Source organism: Myotis daubentonii, chromosome 10 (genome assembly GCF_963259705.1).
Source record: "Myotis daubentonii chromosome 10, mMyoDau2.1, whole genome shotgun sequence".
Taxonomy (NCBI): domain Eukaryota; kingdom Metazoa; phylum Chordata; class Mammalia; order Chiroptera; family Vespertilionidae; genus Myotis; species Myotis daubentonii.
In genome coordinates, this window is record NC_081849.1 from 24393599 (window position 1) to 24408245 (window position 14647).

The 14647-nt window shown below is 38.2% G+C and overlaps 1 protein-coding gene across 2 annotated transcripts in view; it reads right to left on the reverse strand.

The window, feature by feature from the left end:
• Positions 1 to 14647, reverse strand: part of COPG2 (COPI coat complex subunit gamma 2) — a 380960-nt gene that overhangs the window by 347589 nt on the left and 18724 nt on the right. For both annotated transcript variants that reach the window (XM_059711801.1, XM_059711802.1), the window contains exon 5: positions 12683 to 12762. In XM_059711801.1, coding sequence (XP_059567784.1) covers positions 12683 to 12762 — 80 coding nt within the window. The remainder of the gene's footprint in view (positions 1 to 12682; positions 12763 to 14647) is intronic.

Sequence of the window (14647 nt, forward strand, 5' to 3'; positions counted from 1 at the left end):
CAAGACTAATGACATGGCCATCGGCTGCTAAAATATTTGCTGCTAGTATTAGTGGAGAGAAATGGTGTACCTGCACGGAAGGTGGGTAAAGGAAATGAATGCAACACAATTATAGTAATCAGTTATTAGCGAATGTTGTAGTTCGTTATTAATAATTATGTATAACAGGATATTGTAAAAATTAAGTTACGAAATTTTTATTAAAACTTTTTTTTACATACTGTTATATTGGCTGGGCCCCAAGTTTGACATGCTTGCACTACTCACTATCCCTAGAGATTTGTTCAGACTCTACAGCTCCCAAAATAATGCCTTGGCCAATGTGGCTCAGTTGGTTGGAGCATCATTCCATACACCAAAAGATCATGGGTTCAATTCCTGCTTAGGGCACATACCCAGGTTGTGTTTTCGATCCCCAGTTGTTCAGGCAACCAACCGATATTTCTCTCTCATACCTCTCTAAAATAAATAAAAACATATCCTCATGTGAGGATTAAACAAACAAAAAACCAAAAGGCCAGAAACTCTCAAACCCCAGACTCCATTAATACACCTCGTAGGAAGCCTTTACTTGCAAATACTTAACAGAAATCAGAATATTTAACTAGGAATGATATCAACTTAAAATGGCCAAAAATGCAAGTTTTCTTTCAGCACTTAATTTTTGCATGCAAAATCAGAAAATGCTGGCTCTAAAATTAAACTGAATGAATGGAAAACATATCTTGATTAGGAAACTGAAAACTTCTAGGAAGAGCACAGATAAATTATTTTTTAAATAAGAAATTTTAGAGACTGGCTCTGAACTAAAGAAGGCTTCTGAAGCTAATAAATGCTAACTTCTCATTCTTCCACCTTCCACAGCTCCACTATATTTGCTCTCTGAGCTTCCTTGTCCTGACTTACCCTTCTCCTCCCTTCCTCCTTCCCTTCTATCTCCTCTGTATCTCCTGCACTATCACTCTCCACTGACCTAAGGGAAAATGAGAATAGGAATTCAGACAAGGATAATCCAGGGATTCTAGCAGCTCCCTTTGCAGAAAATCTGGTCTCAGGCAGAGAGGAACCAGCAACTGTTCCCCGATTTTCTCTAGGACACTGATGGGTTTGTAAAGGAATTTAATTTAACTGTTTAGAACATGTAATCCTGGCTATTCTGACCTATTCCGATTAATATACTTACTGGTTTCTGGCAAGAGAACTGATAAGTACAGTCTGCTGGGAAACTATAGAGGAATCTGTATAAAGCCAGGCCACCTTAAAAAGAACTATAGGAAGCTGAAATAGGATTTATAAAGAGAAAATTTAAAAAGAGAGAAAAACAAGTACAGATTTGCTCTGAGGATGTTTTCCCCTTCTCTTTACTGATAGTTTAAGAAAAATTAAAATCTACCATAAAAAGGGGGGAAATTACTAAGGTCCTTCAAATACTGGGGCTATTTTATCTGTTCTTAACCAAACCTACGTTAGAGTAAAGCTTCTGTGCAAATGGTAGGGATATCTAATTACCAATGTCTTTTTTTATTGATTTCAGAGAGGAAGGGAGAACCTGTCCCCTTCTAACTAGTGAATGTAAGAGGAATATACATATATTGCTGATCAAATCTGCCTCAATTCACCTGAGAGGGCAAGATTTTCTTGAAACCAATGATGCCCACTACCCTTTCTCCAGAAGGGTGAAATGTATTTAGAAGTCAATAAATCAGGTACTGAACCAATTGGGGGAAAAAATGATTTTAAAGAAACCTCCCTCACAAGAGGAACTGACTGCTTGTTACAGGACATTAAAATGCAACTACAGGCCTTTTCCAATCACCAATATTCTTTATGCACAAGCTGGAAGTCAGCCCAATATACAAGATTACTTTTTTAAAGGGGCTTACAATTCCATGCAAGAGCCCCTGTAATTTTCCTTTCCTTCCAATAAGGAAACTCAAAGAAGGGAGATTAGTACAAAATCTCATAGCTATAAATAAAACAATTATTCCCAAACATCCTGTGGTTCCAAATTCAATAACCTATTATCAGCTATTCCTGTGGACTGCCAATAGCTTTCAGTAATAGATTTGTGTGGTGCCTTTTTCAGCATTCCAGCAGAAAAAGACAGTCAATACGTCTTTGCTTTCACCTGGGAAGATTACAAGTTTACTTAAACAGTAATGCCTTAGAGATATACAAAGTCCCACCTATTTCTCTTAGATACTAAAAGCTTACTTAAATGATGTTAAATTTTTTTCTAGAGATTTTACAAGATTTCACTCTAATCCAACCTATATATATAAAAGCCTAGCGACCATTACGACCGGACGACCGGCTGGTAACTATGATGTGCACTGACCACCAGAGGGCAGATGCTCAATGCAGAAGCTGCTCCCTGGTGGTCAGTGCACTCCCACAGCCAGCCTCCCACAGTCCCTCCCCACACCAGCCGGCCAGCCCCAATCAGCCCCGATTGACGGCCAGGCCGAAGGATCCCACCTGTGCACAAATTCTTGCATGGGGCCTCTAGTATGTGAATAATTTACTTGTATGCTCTAGGACATTACTAGACTGGAAAAAGGACACAATTTGTCTATAACAATAGCTAGCTATAAAAGGACATAAGGTCTCAAAGGATAAGCTTCAATTCTGTTTACCTCAAGTAAAATACCTTGGCCATCTCATCTCTAAAAATGGGCTACTAATTAACCCTGAAAGATTCAGAGGAATTCTATTTTTTCCTCTTCCAAAACCAAGAAAGCAGCTTAGAGAATTCCTGGGTTAGACTGGATATTGTCACAATTGAGTTCCAAATTCACAATTGGGTTCCAAATTTTTCATTAATGGCCCAGCCTCTATATGTCTATTAAAGTCAAACTGACCTGACCCAATTCAGTGGAACCCAGAAGGGAAACAAGCTATAAAATCTCTAAAGAATCATCTAAAGCTTCCACTCTGGGACACCTTAATTATAAACTTTCCAACTTTTTATACATGAAAATAAAGGAGTTTTAACTAAAAAATATACAGGCCCAGTTGGTGTGGCTCAGTGGTTGAGTGTTGACCAGTGAACCAGAAGATCACGGTTTGATTTCCAATCGGGGCATATGCCTGGGTTGCGGGCTCTATCCCCAGTAGGGGGCATGCAGGAGGCAGCTGAACAGTTATTTCTCTTATCATTAGATGTTTCTATCTCTTTGAAATCAATTTAAAAAAAACACACATTAAAAATAAAGCAAATACTTTTTTAAAAAATTAAAAATATACAGATTATCATAGAACTACAGGCTATTATAGTCAGCAATTAGACTCAGTAGCCAAAGGGCTCCCTCCATGCATAACAGCCATCTCTTCTATAGACATGTTGTTAAGCAAACAGAAAAGATAATTGTGGGCTCTCTTTTGTTTATATTTCTCACTAGAGGCCCGGTGCACGAGATTCATGCACTCGGGGTTGGGGAGGTATCTCAGCCTGGCCTGCAACCTCCTGCAGTCCAGGAGCCCTCAGGGAATGTCCAACTGCCAGCTTAGGCCCGCTCCCTGCTCCTTAGCTCAGCAGAGATGGGAGAGGCTCCTGCCACCACCGCTGCTCTTGCCAGCCATGAGCCCTGCTCAGGGCTTCTGGCTGAGCGGCGTTCCCCCAATGGGAGCGCTCTGACCATCAGGTGGCATCTCCTGTGTTGAGCATCTACCCCCTGGTGGTCAGTGTGTGTCATAGCGATTGGTCATTCTTTTTGGTCAATTTGCATATTAGCTTTTTATTATATAGGATTGTGTTGAACTCCACTAAATTCTTATCATACTCAATATTCTGTCAGCCGACTGACTCTTGCCACCTGCACCTATTTTACTTAAACTTGATGTTACAATCAACCCAGCAACTATGCTACTTTCTTTACAGGATGAAGACATCCATGAAAGTGTTTTGCTTACTGGTCACCTTCCTAGTCATAGGAATGGTTTACAGGAAACTCCTTGATAGTGCTGACTTAATCTGGCTTACAAATGGATCTCTGAAAGATTAACAGGTATGTTACCAAGCTAGACATGAAATAACTACCTAAAAAAAAATCTGCCCAGCAAGCTGAATTAATTGTTACAACTTGAACTTGTCATTTGGCCAAAGGTCAAATAGCCAATATTTACACCTATAGTAGCTATGCCTTTGGTGTAGCTCACAACTTTAGAATATTGTTGAAGTACCAAGGTTTCTTAATTTCCTCAGGGCAGCCCATAAAGAATGGAAAATAGGCTGTAAAATTATTAGATGTCATACAGAAATTGAAACAATTAGCAGTTATCCAAATTCCAGAACATTCTAAATAGCTGCCACCATGGAAACAAAAGGAAATTACTAGCTAATGCTACAGCTAGATAGGCAGCATTAAACAGCCAAATTATCCAGACCTGAGACTCACCTTACTTCCTATTAATTTTAAAAAAGAAAAATCTTATAGTTCCAATGGACAACTGCCGAAGAAAAGAGAATATGACAATTAAAAGGGAGAACCTTTGTCTCAGGCAAACAGATACAACTTGGACCCAGTCAGAAACCAATCTCACATATACTGGTTTAATTACCTATACTTTAATATGTACATAAGCTAAAACATTGGGTCTTGAAAAAATAATTTCGCGAAGTAAAAAATATTACTGCTACTGTAACTCAAAAACTGTACAGCACATATTCTATTTATCCAAATATAACCCCGAGAAATCATTCCACAGGTTCCAAGGACATTTCCCACTTCCTTTAGATCCATTTTAAGTATGGTAATTGAATTTTATCCAAATGCCACCATCTAAAGAACAGAAATATGTGTTAGCTATTATTTGTATGCTTTGAGACATTCCCTGGCAAGACAGCCACAGTCTTAATGGTAGGTAAATTATTCGAAAAAAATTAATTCCCAATTGGGGAATTCCCTCTGAGTTACAGTGACTGAGGGACTCATTATACTGGTCAAATAATGCAATCAATTTGTAACACGTGGCCTATTCTATAATATTTTCATTGTGCCTATCACCCTCAATTCTCCCTCAACACAGCCCTCTATAACTACTACATACAAATGGTACAATTAAAACTCAACTAGATAAATTTTTAGAAACTTTTAATCTCCCGTGGCCAAAAGCTCTCCCTATACTGATCCTCAACCTGAAATCTACTTCTTTTGATAAACATAGTCTTTCTCTTTATGAAATAGTCCACCAGCTGCCCTATGAATCAAGATGAAGGGACATATGAATCAACTTTACTAAAAGAAGACATTCTGTATTATCAAGGGCTCATTAACCAGCTTATAGAAACTGATAAATTAGTAACATTCATTCCACAGTGCACTCCTGGGAGATGAAGACTTCAAAGACCACAACTTACAACCAGGAGCTTTTTGTCCATTGGAAGAGACATTAATCAAAAACTCTCTCCAACATTATTGGAAGGGACCTTATCAGGTGCTTAACCACAAATGGACATCTGCCCCTGTCTCTGACACTTGCCTCTTCCTACAGTGGAGATTTAAAGATTTCTCCAGGATGAGAAATTGACATCAAAAATAGACAGCTATCCCAAGACATGGACAAGGCAAGGTAAACCTACAAATTGATGTTGAATTTCATTTGTTTGAATGTATTTACCTGTCTGCTAATATTAATAATAATTATTATATTTGTTCTTTAGGCTTTTCTCAAACCTTGTGTATATAGTCCAACTGTTAATAATTGCTGAAGGTGTTATAATACTCTTTTTTTTATAAGCTTCTCTTTTGAAATTTAGAAGAAATGCTATTGCAAAAAGAAGGAAAAGGATGTGTATATTTTTAAGAGAAGTTAAAATAGTTTGTCCTAATAAGCTGGATATTTTTGATGGAATAAAAAGAGACAAACAAAGCAGAGGGAAGTTGTAGAAAGTCAGTGAAAAACAATATAAGGAAGGAATTTTACATATAAATTCCAGAATCTAATTATGGGAATATACTTACCCCTTAACCCAACAAAGACTACTATATTAATTCAGGTAGAAGCTGAAATGGAATAAATACATGGCCCTCTATAACTACTACTGAAGCACAGGAAATCTTGAAACTCTTACTGTCCTCTTGGCCTCTGAAATTTTAAATGGTAATTGTAATTTACAGCATTGTGTTCCTACAGCCTTGGTTCTGATTAAAACTTAAGGCTACAGCTTCCAATTGCAGAACTAGTGGAAGTCAGATCAACAACAGCACACAAGTGCTTCCAATGGAAATAGATGGGTCACAGTAAATAGGAATCCATCTCACGGTCAGATTATGAAAGCTGGAAAGATGTAAGGTATGTCCTCAAACTATAAGTGAATGCTATACTAGATGCAAAATACATAGGAAAATTAGGCAACAAAACTTGGATCATGATAGCTTATAGGTTAGAAATGACCCAGAAATTACCCTTAATAAAGGCCCTTAAGACCTGAATGCTTCCCATTTATCTACTTTTCACTTTTGAGAAAATTTGGCCTTGACTTCCATCCAAGGTTCCTGTCTTGCCCCATCCCCAATGGTCCATCATTCAGCAAGACAGATGCTGATTCTGAGACTTCCTAGGAATAAGCCTTCCTAGCACCCTAGGACCTCATTATCCAAACACAAGGTTGATCATCAATGCATCCTTTGGATTTATAATCAAAAGAGGGACATGTGGACCAAAAGGGGCCACATACTAAACCTGACAGACTCAAAGGAGGCCTGCGTGGCCACCTTACAAACTCAGAGACCTAAAGTAACTACACAGGATGGTCTGAAATTAAAACTTTCTGACTAAAAGCAGTTCAAGGTGGGTAGTCATGTCCTAGGGCAGTATTTTTCCCTGACAAATGTCAATCTTCACCTTAACTGAGCCTGTCTGTTGTCTTTTTGCATCTAGGATAACATACCTGATACCATGCATTCCCCCCAACCCCCATTCCAAAGCACAACTACTACACCAGAGCAGGGACCACACATCCCCTCATTGTTACTGTTATCGTGTTGATTGTTAACCACCCTGTACCCACCTATATAAGAGAAATATGTGTCTATTATTTTACTTTTTATCCAATTCCTGAGGTTTGCCCACCCACCTCATCCCGAGCTTTCTCCCACCTCCCTAATCTATTACCAGTGGATTTCATGTAACCCACTTATACCTCCCCCTTTAACTGTAATGTATAAGATAAGGTGCAAAACTGCCATTTTCCAGAGCATTTTCTCAATCCGTTGAGGTTTTGCTTCCTGGCAAATAAGCTCATAAAAATTCTTACAAGTTTGGACGTTTCTTAGGTTGACAACAGCATCAATGCAAAGTCCAAATCTCACCTAAATTTCACTCAAAAGTCCCAATCATAACATCAAAATCAACCAAATGAGGTATGGGTGAGACTCTGGATATAATCCATCTATCCTGAGGCAAAATTCCTCTCCACCTGTGAACCTATAAAACTAGGTGTTCTTGGCTCCCAATACAAGAGTGGGACTGCCATGGGATAACAGATATAATCATTCCTGTTCAAAAAGCGAGAAACGGAGGAAGAAGAGTCACTGGTCCATGCAAATTTGAAATCGAGACAGGCAAACTGGAAAAGGGCTCAAGTCCTAGGCAGAATTCTCTATACTCCCCAGCTCTACCAATGGGCCTGCGCTTCTGCCCTCAGAGCCACCCTTCCAGTTTACAGCGGGCAGCATGTTTCCTGCTTGCAGATTTGGGGCTCTGACAGCCTTCTTTCACTTTGTCCTCTCTCTGTTCCTTTTAGTTCAAACTGGCAGTGTTGCTGCTGCTCGAAGACTCTCAAGAGCCTGTGGGACTACCATATGCGCCCTCCATTAGACAAGAGGCCCCCTCAGAGATCCTGTCTGGATATTCCCGCCTCTATTTTTGGCTTCTCCTTAGAAGCTGAGGGAATCCGAGTCCCACTCTTGATCTCTTCAGAGTGTTTTGTATAAGTGAGTACTCTGACCTTTCAATCTTTCTGAGGTTTTAGCAAAAGACTATAGAGTAACCCCTTTGACTTTTTCTCTACAGCATGTTTTCCTACTGGATCTTTATTTTAGCATCCTTTGCCATTTTGGTAGGCTAAGAATTTCCAAAATTAAGAACTCCTGGTTCCTTTTTTAAAAAAGGTATAATTGACATATAACATTGTATTAGTTTCAGGTGTATAAAACCTCGATACAGTGGGGCCTTGACTTATGAGTTTAATTCGTTCCGAGACCGAACTCTTTAACTCAAATTACTCTATCAACTCAATGCAAAAAATCGGCCAAAAGGCAGCTGGTATATCAAAAAACTCGTTAGTCGGGACACTCGTAAGTCAAGGCCCCACTGTATAACAGACTCAGGCAAGGAGGTGTCCATTAAAGCTGAAAGTCCGTTATATAAAAAAGTAGGTTTTCCAAATGTATATGTTAAAAAATTGACAAATTAGTTCACTTACCTGTTTTCACTTACATAGATATGACATGATTGTGTAATTAAAATTTAAGTATGTATGAAAAGTTTAATTTCACAGAAAGGTTTGCTATATTACAGTCATTTTAACTTTATACTGAGTAGGTCTAGCAAATGCATGCATTCACATCGAGAGTCAACAGGTGCACACAGCTGGGGCGTGGCTTAGCGCACGTGGAACATCGGCTCACACGTATTAAAACTGCTGCAGAAAGTCACCCCAGGGAACAACAGGACCAATCACCGCCCCCGATGCAGTGATCACGTGCTAATCGTTCACCAAACATTGTTTGTGAGCAGTGACTCTTGGATTTCAATGTGTAGATTAGAGGGGGAGATATGTAATATTTATTTTTGTCAGCAAAATTACTAGTGTTTTTTCCAGCATATGGCCTATTCGCTAAAATTTGTTAAAAATAACAGTGAATTTTAAAAAATGTAACAGTGAATTAATAACAAACTAACCTGTTAACTTAATTATAAGCAAATCTTGGTTAATAGCATTTTATAATTAACAGGTGGCCCTGGCTGGTGTTGCTCCATGGTTACAGTGTCAGCCCACACACAAAGGGTCTCAGGTTCGATTCCAGGTCAAGGGCATGTACCTGGGTTGTAGGTTTGATCCCGGCCTACTCCCTCCCTGTTTCCTTCCTCCCTCCTCCTCCCCTCCCTTCTCCTCTCTAAAAATCAATGAAAAAAATATCCTTGGGTGAGGATTAACAATAGCAACAAAAAATTAAAAGGGTGTTACTTTTCATTTATGACACACGGACCAGAAATTTTGACCATTAAATTCAAAGTCCGTTAAATCAAGGTTCACAAAATTGAGGGTTTACTGTACAATTTTTTTTTTTTTTTTTTTTTTTGTAAAGAGCTCCTGGTTCTTGTTTAACAGGTCTCTCCTAAATTTCTCTACTCTCAAATTTACTGTCACAAAAGAAACCAGGCCGCACCTCAACACTGTTTGGAAATCTCAGTTAAATTCATTGATTATAAGTCCTGCTTGCCACATAACTGCAGGACACAATTCCACCAACTTTCTGTCACTATATAACAAGGATCCCTTTTCCTCCAGTTTCTATCATCTTCCCCATTTTCTTCTGAGCTTTCAATAGCAGCACCTTTAAGGCCCATATTTTATTTTATTTATTATTATTTTTTAATCCTCACCTAAGGATATTTTCCCATTGCTTTTAGATAGACTGGAAGGGAGGGAAAGGGGAGGGGGAAGAGAGAGAGAGAAAACATTGCTGTGAAAGAGACACATTGACTGGTTGCCTCCCACATGCACCCCACTGGGGCAAGGAATGAACCGGCAACCCAGGTACATGCCCTTGCCAGAACCAAACCCAAAGCCCTTGGGTATGCGGGCCAGTGCTCTAACCACTGAGACACCAGCCAGGGCAAGGCCCATATTTATTCGGACAGTCACTTCTCTATGTCACTTCTGTGTGGCAGAGTCATTGACATCCACATTTCTAGTAACGATCTGTTCAAGTCAATAGCGGCTTTTTCTATCATGCTCTTCAAAATATTTCCAGCAGCTGCTCACTGCTCAATTCCAAAGCCACTTCCACATTTTTAGATATTTGTTATCTAACAAGCAGCACCCCACTTCCGGATACCAAAATCTCTACTAGTTTTCTTTTCTCATTTTTCTAGCTTTGAGATATAACTGACATATAACATTATGTAAATTTAAGGTACACAACATACTAACTTGATACACTTCTACATTACAAGACTCTACTGGTTTTCTATTGCTGCTGTAACAAATTACCACAAACTTAAAGGCTTAAGACATTCATTTCTTTATCTTTCAGCTCTGTAAGTTAGAAGTCCAAAACAGGTCGCACTGGGCTAAAATCAGGGTGTCAGCAGGGCTGCATTCCTCTCTGGGGGCTGTGGGGGTGAGTCCATTCCTTACCTTTTCCACCCGAAACAAAAGTCCTTGGCTCACGGCCCCCTTCCTCCATCTCCAAATCCAGCAAGATTGCATCTCTCTGACCTGGCTTCCGACAACACATCTCCCTATGACCCTTCCTCCTGCCTCCCTCTTCCCCTTTTAAGGACCCTTAGCCTTATATTGGGTCCATCTGGATAATCCAGGATACTCTCCCTACCTGCTGATCAGCAACTTTCACTCCCTTCTGCCACGTGATGTAACACAGTCACAGGTTTTGGGAATCAGGATGGGGCCATCTTTGAGTGCGGAAGGGGCATTATTATTCTACCTACCATATTTACTAATCACTTAAAATGAACAAAAAACCATAATTTAAGGCAGCCTAATAAGATTCAGAGGGAATATTAGCAATTAAACAAACAAAAAACTCTCAATCAATAGTTGACTAATCTATTTCCAATTTTTCCAATATTTAGTGAAGCTAGCTGATCTAGTGAAGATTTTCTATGTCTTTCTTGTGGCAGACACTGTTCATTGGCTAACCCGATATCTATTTCCAACCCGTTCTTCCTTGCCTGCCCCTAATACTTGGGCTATAAAAACTAAATACTCATTTTCCTGAACGCCTAAGGATGGTCATATAATACAGCTGTGCCAAATGAAATCTAAAAATTGCCTTGGGAAAAGCTATTGCATAAAACTGATAAAAGAGGCAGCCAGAGGGTGCTGCCCTCCCTGGCCCCCTTCCCAGTACCCCACCCACCTTGAATGGTGCACTTCCAGTAATTCAGGTATCTATTTTGCAATAATGTGAGAATATCCATGAGAATTCAAGAGACACCAGCCCTGCCACTGTCGAACTACTGAACCAACACCAGCTACTCTCGCCTATTCTGTTTCAGTGGCTATTGACACTGCCTTTCGGCTTCCAGCTGAAAGCTCTGGAAATTGAAACTACATTCAACACAACTGCTGGTTAAACATAAGCACCCTCCTCCAAAATTTATTTTGTTTTACCAAAGCCATATTCACTTAAGTGAGTTATAATTAAGAAGGCAATTATTTTTTAAATAGCATCTGTTACATATTTTAGAACTCTAAATTATACATACTCATTCTAGGACATTTGGAAATGATCAAAAGTTTAAAGAAAATAAATAGCCACAACCCCAAATATCCAGAAATAACCTCCTGATAATATATCAGTGTATTGCCATCCACATGTTTTATGTACATATATAAAATATTGTTTTTAAGTGAGACTATATGGAATACGTAGACTTGAATCTAACTCTCATCCAGCCCTTTATTGAGGACTTTTCCACATCACTAAAGATACTTCAGCCCAGCTGGCGTGGCTCAGTGGTTGAGCATCAACCAATGGACCAGGAGGCCATGGTTCGATTCCCGGTAAGGGCACATGCCTGAGTTGTGGGCTCGATGCCCAGTGTGGGGCGTGCAGGAGGAGGCCAATCAATGATTCTTTCTCATCATTGATGTTTCAATCTCTCTCTCTCTCTCTCTCCCTTCCTCTCTGAAATAAAAAAAAAAGGATGTTTCAAAAATATTTTCAAAAAATTAAAAATCGGATTATGAAATATGATTAAGTAATTATTAACAATGGTAGGCATTTAAGTTGTTTTATCCTTTTTGCCAATGTAAACAGTGTTGCAGTGAACATCACTGTATACAAGTCTTTTGGTGCTCTCTCTGATTATTTTCTGAACATTGTTGCATGGATGTGCCATTACTGGGTCAAAGGGATAAACCCTTTCAAGCATTCAACAAAAGTTGCCAAACTGCTTTTTAGAGAAACTGAATCAATTTATTTTTCTACCTTCTTTCTATATACAAAATAGTCTCCCTTACAAGTAATGATTGTCTTTTTTCTTTTGCCAATTTGAGGAGTAAAAATATCATAACTCATTCTCGAGTTAATTTACATTTTCTGGTTACATTTTCTGAAAACGACTAAAGATATTTTGAACCTTTATATTGGTTATTTTATGAATTATCACTTGGAATTTTTTCAAGTAGAGGAGTTCTTTCTATTGTAAATATTCTGATGTAAATATTTTATTTCAGTGTAACACAACTCTTTAGTTTTGTTTACATATATTTTAAAACATTTAAAATTTAATCATATCTATCATGTTATCAGATAGGGATGGTTTTTACATGACTACACATTTTAGAAAAGAATGCTTTGAGATATTCTTTTAAATTCTTATTGACTTTCTTACAGTCAAACAAGTAAAATTAATATCAAGAGAACAACAAGCATTCCCACTAAATAAATAAGTATTCCACCCTAGGTTTTGACCATTCACTTACCTGCTTGTGACAATGATGACATCCTCAGAGATGTTAGCCATTTCTTTGATGGTAAGGTAGCACATTCTTCTCAATATTTGCTGAAATTATTTATAAAAGGCAACAGGTTATTCCTAAGAAAATAGCTTTCTAAAATGTTTGAAACGAAAACACCAAGTAGATATATTTAGAAAGTTTTTCTTAAAAGGATTCTCATCCACCCAAAAAAGTCCATTCAAAAGTATCTGGATAAGAAAATACTCAGAATACAACTATATCCTAAGCACCAGTAGTTGCTGCACTGACACTGGAAAACACCTAGATGAAAACTCAAAATTTCAGTTAATTATCTGGATTTTTATGTAAAGAGACCCAAAGTTGGACTTGGGCAGTGTGAGTCCAAAGACTTAAGATTTTCTTTTTATCGTTGACTCTATTGCTTGTGTCCCCATCCTCCCTCCCTTTGCCTTCCTCCATCCTGCCCCCGCCCCCCTGGGTCTTCACCACACTATTGTCTGTGTCCATGGGTTATACATATACGCAGATATATTCTTTGGTTGATCAATTCCCGTCCTCCTCATCCTCTTCCCCTCTGAGATCTGTCAGTCTGTTCCATGTATCCATGCCTCTGGTCCTATTTTGTTCATCGGTTCATTCTGTTCTTTAGATTCCTCATATAAGTGAGATTATGTGGTACTTGTCTTTCTCTGAGTGGCTTATTTCACCTATTAAAGACTTGTCCCGGAAAGTGTATTTTTTAAATTCTTTAAAAATAAAAATATAAAGGGATGGGCAGACTCTGCATTTTCCTTAGTTCATCATATACAGATGTTTTCCTTAGAGTATCTGTGGTTGTATAACTAACTCTCATTTTCAACTATTAACATTTCTAGATACCTGGATCTAACATACATGTTAAGCTAACAATAATAAAGTTTTGTCTACCTTTCTCCTCACCTGGATCTCTGATTTATCCATACACTATGCGCATTGGTTCGTTCCTCTGGCCTGTCTAGCTTCATTCTCTACCAAGTAACTTCAAATGTCTATAAGTAGTGAAACTCAAATACATCAGACCCAGACTCAGAGCTTAAGCTATAGAAAGAATCTAGTGGAGACTACTGTGCCCAAAAAGAAAAAGGAACAAGAGTGTGACGGTTCTCACGGTGATTAAACACACACACAAAAAAAACCTCCTAAAAAGAGAAAGCCAGTACAAGGCAGATATCCCATGTGAAACTACTAGGAGAAGAAAACAGAAAATAAGAAAAAAAACTTCAGAGCTGAATATAAAAATAAAAATCTACGATGAAGGAGAATAAAACTGAAGATACAAAAAAATTAAAACCACATTTCAAATACCCAACAAAATGACTAAAATTTTTTAAGTGACAATACAAAGTATTGACAAAGTTGGGCTCATACCTACTAAAACATATTGCCTAAACAAATATACAGAGATGCTAAATAAAATAGGAACAAAAATTTTAAATATGTAGCCAAGGACAAAATAAAAGGCAATTCATAGGTGCCACAAATGGAAAAACAAACAACTCCTAGCTACAGAAATACAAGGCCAGGATCCTACTAGCATAAAATAAATTCTAAGAAGGTATATTCTTCAGGCACAGGGAAAATTATTCTAGATAATAATTCAGAAATATAGCAAGAAATGAAGAGTAGAAAGAAAAAAGTAGTAAATAGTAACAAGACAGTGTGGTATTGGCAAAAGAATAGACAAATTGATCAATGGAATAGAATAGACCACCCAGAGATACACCCACATAAATATAGTCAACAGATCTTTGGCTTAAGGGAAAAGGCCATACATTGGCACAAAGACAAACTCTTCAACAAATGGTACTGAAATAACTGGACAGCCACATGCAAAAAATTAAATCTAGACTAACCTTATACCATTCACAAAAATTAACTTCAAATGGATCACAGACCTAAATATAAAATGCAAAACTGTAAAACTTAGAA